Genomic DNA, 6,769 nt, shown 5'->3' with positions numbered 1-6,769 from the left:
ATATATTGTATTGATTTTTTACAGAGAGGAAGGGAGAGAGATAGAGAGTTAGAAACATCGATGAGAGAGAAACATCGATCAGCTGCCTCTTGCACATCTCCTACTGGGGATATGCCCGCAACCCAGGTACATGCCCCCGACCGGAATCGAACCTGGGACCCCTCAGTCCGCAGGCCGACGCTCTATCCACTGAGCCAAACCGGTTTCGGCGTAGTGAATTCTTAAGTATGAATTTCTGAAGTATGAATTTCTTGGGAAGTTAATTCTCAAGTATGAATTTCTTTTCTAGCAGTCGCAGAGCCTGTTTTTGCTGTGGTCAAAGCTGACTGATAGATTGTGGTTTAAGTCACCTTATACAAAAATGTCTTCAACCCTGCTGGTCGAGACAAGAAATCTTGATGGGGTAGTTGGAGCTGAAAGCAGGTTAGGCATTTATTAAACATCACAGAACAGATTAAACTGTGGCTTGAAAAAGGGGCTATTTCTCTATGTTTTAACTGAGTTTATGTGCCTAACTCTTTAAAATATTAAACAGTATCAAGTGAGGCATTTTCGTTCTTCTGAAAACATACTTTTCATTTTCTGACACGTGGTTTGACTTTATATCAGCTACATACTGTTTTTTAAAAGCTCTCTTTTTAAGAGGGTAACCATTTTTCGAACAATTTGGGTCACCAAATGTTTAGCCCTTTAAAATTGACATTTGTAAAATTTGGGAAAGTTACTAATTCAACTTCCTATCCTCAAGGATTTAAAAAGGAGTGTTTTTCTTTCCTTTTTTGTGTGTCTTTTAACTTAACAATGACATATGGTATACCCTAGTCATTTTTAAAATGTGTACCTCTTGACCATCTATTTTGTTAAAAACTCTGGTTTTCCCAAGCTATGGAAAATTACTATCAGTCGATATGTAATGTATTTTATATAACTTCAATAAGTAGTGAACAACTGGTGCCTGTACAACCAGATGGACACCAGCTCTCAGGAACCTATTTAAAAGTCTCATTTTCGCCATACTTCTGTCCCCAAGTCCCTTATTTGAATTTGGATAGGAATGAAGAGGGAGAGAGAGATAGAAACATTGATAAGAGAATCATTGATCTGTTGCCTCCTGCACACTAGGAATGGAGCCTACAACCTCAGCATGGGTCCTGTTGGGGAATCAAACTGTGACCTCTTGGTTCATAGGTCAACACTCACCTACTAAGTCATGCAATAAACTTGTTCCTTTCTCTCTCCTTTACAAAAAAAAAAAAAAGTGAACTAAAAACCTCTTTAAAATTCAGTTCTGTAGTATTTTAACACTTGGAGTGGGGGAAACGAGTTAAGTCGGCTCGCGTGAATTGCGCGTACTCCGCGGGAGCCGTCTTTAACTCGGTTCATATAGATTTGCGGTGGAGTGCGGGAAACGTGTAAACTCGGGCCGATTGTAACTGCGTATTACCAAATATTTGTTTGTAATCCACCCTTTTGGTGGATGGAACAAAACCAAAAAAAAAAGTGAACTAAAAACCTCTTTAAAATTCAGTTCTGTAGTATTTTAATAGCTAAAGATTTTCTTTTTTAACCAATTACTTCTCGTCTTTGTTAGATGTTTTTCTAACATGTTACTTTATGCCCTGTTTTAATAAAAACAAAAAATTTTACTCTGGCCAGTTGCTCAGTGGTTAGAGCGCTGCCCATGCACTGAAGGGTCATGGGTGCAATACCCCGTCAAGAGTACATACCTGGATTGCAGGTTCAATCCCCTGCCCCAGTCGATATGTCTCTCTCACATTGATGTTTCTCTCTCTCTCTTCTTCTGTCCTTCCCTCCCTCTCTTTCTCTTCTGCTGCCCCCACCCTTTCACACTCTAAAAATCAGTGGAAAAAATATCCTTGAGTGAAGATTAACAAAGAAATAAAAATAAAAACAAAAAAAAAGTTCTGAGTAACATTGAGAAGTTACTGACCACAGAGCCCTTTAATTGCTTAGAGATCTTCGAGGTAATCTAAGGTATATTATTGTGTAGATTTCTGAAATCTAGTAAATCAGGAAACAAACTTTACTCAGAATTCTGAAATGCTGACACAAAGTATTATTTTGGTTGGCTGGCCAGTCCCTCTTTGCTTTTTTTCTGTTTCTGCTTTTCCCCTTAGGTCTGCACCTGTTCAGCATTTGGCAGGGTGGCAAGAGGAGGAGCAGCAGGGTGAAACTGACACAGTTCTGGTGAGTTTCACTTTGCTGCTCCTCCTGATTATCAGGGAAAGAATTTTGTTACTTTCTATTGGAATACGTCCATCTCCAAGTGGATCCTTAAGATGAGGTCACAAAATTATTCCTTTAGTATTGACTCACTATTTGTATGTGCTCTGCTTACTCCAGTCTGCAGCGGCTCTTTGTGTTGGAGTTGGGAGTTTTGCTGATCCGGATGATCTGCCTGGGCTGGCACATTTTTTGGAGCACAGTAAGATCTTTGTAAAATATTATTCCTGGTGTTTTCCCCCTTTAAATTTGTATGAATTGATTTCAAAGATAGCTAACTGGCTTGATAGAAGTACATGTTTAACAAGAGAAAAGTCTAAGAAAAAATCTTTATGAATACTATCACAGGTGAAGATTTAATTTTAATCTCCTTTAGTGTATTTGTTTTGAGGATTAGAATGAAACAACTTAGAAAACTATTTGAAAATGTAGGTTTTAGCTCAGCTGGTGTGGGTGAGAAGTTGAGTGTCAACCAGGTGGTCACGGTTTAATTCTTGGTCAGGGGACATGCCTGTGTTTTGGGCTTGAGCCCAGTATGGGGGGAGGGGGGACGTCCAGGAGGTAGTCGATCAGTGATTCTCTTTCATCATTGATGTTTTTTATTTTTGTTTGTTTGTTTTTTTAATATATTTCATTGATTTTTTACAGAGAGGAAGGGAGAGGGATAGAGAGTTAGAAATACCAATGAGAGAGAAACATCGATCAGCTGCCTCCTGCACATTCCCTACTGGGTATGTGCCCACAACCAAGGTACATGCCCTTGACTGGAATCGAACCTGGGACCCTTGAGTCTGCAGGCCGATGCTCTATCCACCGAGCCAAACCAGTCAGGGCATCATTGATGTTTTTATCTCTCTCTCCCTCTCTCTGAAATCAGTAAAAACATTATTAAAAATTTTATTATTATTCGGGTCTGGTAAAGCCAAAAGATCATCAGATAGTTGCCAGTCTCTAGGAATTTAGGCTAGAACCATGGGAGGGGCAGTCTCTTCCTAGGTTAGGCAGGCCCCAAGATGTCATAGCATCAGAAATACAGAAAATAAATTTTAAAAAGAAAAAGAAAAATTAATATTGAAAATAAAAAGGCATGATTACTATAAAACAAAATAGAAAATAGTTTAATCTCATTAAAACCTATATAAATGCTTTACAGTTATACTTAAATTTATATTTTTCCTGAATTACTTATTTTTTATATTCTGGTTTTCTAAGCTATTTGAAGGTAAACTTCTCACCTTATGAATTTTTATTGTAACAATCTGCATAAATGCTTATGTTTAAATTTTAACATCACAAATCATATTTCTTTAAAAGTAAAATATTTAGTTTTTGAGTGTAAAAGTAATATATGAGTATTATAGAAAATTATAAAAACAAGTATAATGAAGAAACTATTATCCAGACATAACTATTGTTAATGTGTTGATATTATTTCTTCCAATATTTTTTCTTTATATGAGAAATTTCCTTGATAATATAAACATTATCTATATCTTTGTTTTTGTGTGACTTTGTGTTCTTTTCACTTAGTGGTATTCATGGGTAGTTTGAAATATCCAGATGAGAATGGGTTTGATGCTTTCCTGAAGAAACATGGGGGTAGTGATAATGCTTCAACTGATTGTGAACGGACAGTCTTTCAGTTTGATGTCCAGAGGAAATACTTCAAGGAAGCCCTGGATAGGTAACTAACTCAAAATGTATTTTTATTTTAATTATATAATGACACCTTACAAATTGAAATATTGGGCATTGTTCCATGGTATTTCTTTTTAACACTACGGTGTCGGGTGAATTTCCCGCCAAAATATAAGATGGCGCGTTAAAATGCCTATATCTTTTGAAGTATGGGTTCGATTGAAATGAAATATTTGGTAATACGCAGTTACAATCGGCCCGAGTTTACACGTTTCCCGCACTCCACCGCAAATCTATATGAACCGAGTTTAAGACGGCTCCCGCGGAGTACGCGCAATTCACGCGAGCCGACTTAACTCGTTTCCCGCAACCCAAGTGTTAAGCAGTACTCTAATTCTGTAGCATTGTAACAATACTTCATTGGAGAAAAGAACATCTTTTCTCCCTTATTCTATAATACTTAGTCTTTTTATTAAAGATTAAACTGAAGCCCTTAAATACCTTTGGAGTTTTTTAAAACTCATACACACACACACACACACACTAGAGGCTGGTGCACGAAATTTGTGCACTTGTAGGGGTCCCTCAGTCCGGGAGCCTTCAGGGGATGTCCGACTGCCAGCTTAGGCCTGCTCCCGGTGGTGAGCAGGCCTAAGCCGGCAGTCGGACAACCTTAGCGCTGCCGCACAGGTAGGAGGGGCTCCTGCCACCGCCGCTGCTCTCACCAGCCGTGAGCCCGGCTCAGGGCTTCTGGCTGAGTGGTGCTCCCCCTGTGGGAGTGCACTGACCACCAGGGGGCAGCTCCTGTGTTGAGCGTCTGCCCCCTGGTGGTCAGTGCGTGTCATAGCAATCAGTCATTCCGCTATTCGGTTGATTTGCATATTAGCTTTTTGTTATATAGGATATATTTTATTGATTTTAGAGAGGAAGGGAGGGAGAGAGAGAGAGAGAGAAACATCAATGATGAGAGAGAATCATTGATCGGCTGCCTCCTACACGTCCCACACTGGGTATCGAGCCCTCACCCGGGCATGTGCCCTGACTGGCAATCAAACTGTGACCTCCTGGTTCATAGGTGGACATTCAACCACTGAGCCACGCCGGCTCGGCAATATCATTTTTTCTAATTTATTAGAAAACATGGAAAACAGAAACACAAAAGAGATAAGATTGCTCCTATTTTTATAATCTAGAGATAACCATGATTAATGTTTAGTATATAAGCATCTATATTTTTTACTCTGTTGGATCATATTGTTATGTCCTTTTATGTTTTTAAACAAGATAAATCATTTTTACAAATCATATAATTTATAAAATATAATTTTAAATGATTGTGTATCATTTACATTGTGTAGAAATACCATAATCTACTTAACCAGTTATATATTATCGGACAGTTGAGTTGTTTCCAGTTTTCTAGTATTGTAATGAATATCCTAATCTTTGTGCAGATGCTTGATTGTTTCTTTTTACTAAGTTTTAAGAAGTGAAATTTTGGAGTATATTTGCATGTATATTTAAGGCTTTTTCTTGTAAAATCCTTAATATTCACTGCAAAATTGCTTTTGAGAAAGTTTATATCAGTGCATTAGTAGAGTTTTGTTATCACAAGGTTGCAGACTTAAGTCTACACTAGAATAAAAGAGTCATTTTATAAAAAATTCTAGGTAAATGTAAGATTGAAATATAAAAAAAGAAATCTTGAATTTGACCAGTATAATGTCTTTTAAAGGTAGAAATATTGGTCTATTTTTTGTTGAGATATCTCCAGCGTCAACAATTTGGTATATACTAAGATATTTGTTGAATTCATTATGTATTTATTTGTAGAAAAACATAAAATCAAAACACAAATGACCAGAAAAACTCAAAACGTGACAAAGGTCCAGTTTTCTTAAAGGAATTGTCTTGTGCCATAAGAGATTAACATGACCTTGAGAAATCTTTTGGAGAAATTTCAATAAGTTGAAAGTATATGCCATTATTCTCAGTGGAATAAATATTTATGTGTTTCTGAACCCCCAAATTAACTTTTTTTGTTAAAACAATTTCAAAATCCCATTAAAATTGACACAATTAAAAAAAATTGACACAATTACTTTGATATTTATAATAAGATAGAACAATGGTGGTTTTTCTTCACTCATCTATAGTTTGGCAGTCTACCTGTGTTTTTATAATATTTTATAGCTGTTTTTATTCATATACTTAAGGATATGTGCACAGCACATACATTGGGTAATCTGTTTATGTAATTAAACATTTAACTTCAAAAAAACCTCAAAAGAATAGAGACCAAAAAAATCAAGGAAGGCATGCAAATGATGCTCAAGATTATCTAATCTAATAAAAGACAAACATGCATATTGACTGTACCTTTGCTATGCTTTAAGCCACACCCACTAGCCAATCAGAGCGACTATATGCAAATTAACCCAACCAAGATGGCGGCCAGCACCCATGGAGCTGGAGCGAGCAGGAGGTTTGGTTGCTCCAGTGATGGAGGAAGCCAAGCTTCCCAGCCGGCTCTGAGCTCCACTGAAGGCAACAAAGTTTCAATTATAGAAGATAAATAAACCCCAGATACCTGCTTTCAGCCGGCCATGGCCACGGAGCTGTAGTAAGCAGGAAGCCAAGCTTCCCGCCTGCCAAGGGGCTTTGAGCTCCACTGAAGGCAACAAAGTTTCAATTATAGAAGGTAAATAAATCCCAGAATAAAAAAAAAAAGAAAAAAAGGAGAGGCTGGGAGCTTCCTTTGCCAGGGGGCTTGGCCAGCCTGAAAACGGCCCTCAGCCCCTCATCCAGACTGGCCAGGCACCCCAGTGGGGACTCCCCACCCTAAAAGGGTGTGGCCAGCCTGAAAACAGCCATCAGCCCCTCACCC

General features: G+C 38.0%; 1 protein-coding gene across 1 annotated transcript in view; it reads left to right on the top strand.

Moving 5' to 3' along the window:
* NRDC (nardilysin convertase) overlaps positions 1 to 6,769 on the top strand; it is a 78,976-nt gene that overhangs the window by 17,353 nt on the left and 54,854 nt on the right. Inside the window, exons 3-6 of the mRNA XM_006087379.3 lie at positions 290 to 423; positions 2,139 to 2,208; positions 2,365 to 2,446; positions 3,775 to 3,928. Of these exons, the coding sequence (XP_006087441.1) occupies positions 290 to 423; positions 2,139 to 2,208; positions 2,365 to 2,446; positions 3,775 to 3,928 (440 nt within the window). The remainder of the gene's footprint in view (positions 1 to 289; positions 424 to 2,138; positions 2,209 to 2,364; positions 2,447 to 3,774; positions 3,929 to 6,769) is intronic.

The sequence above is a fragment of the Myotis lucifugus genome, unplaced genomic scaffold (assembly GCF_000147115.1).
Source record: "Myotis lucifugus unplaced genomic scaffold, Myoluc2.0 scaffold_37, whole genome shotgun sequence".
In the NCBI taxonomy this organism is placed as follows: Eukaryota; Metazoa; Chordata; class Mammalia; order Chiroptera; family Vespertilionidae; genus Myotis; species Myotis lucifugus.
Note: the sequence above shows the minus strand (reverse complement) of the source record. Positions and strands in the feature narration are given on the sequence as shown.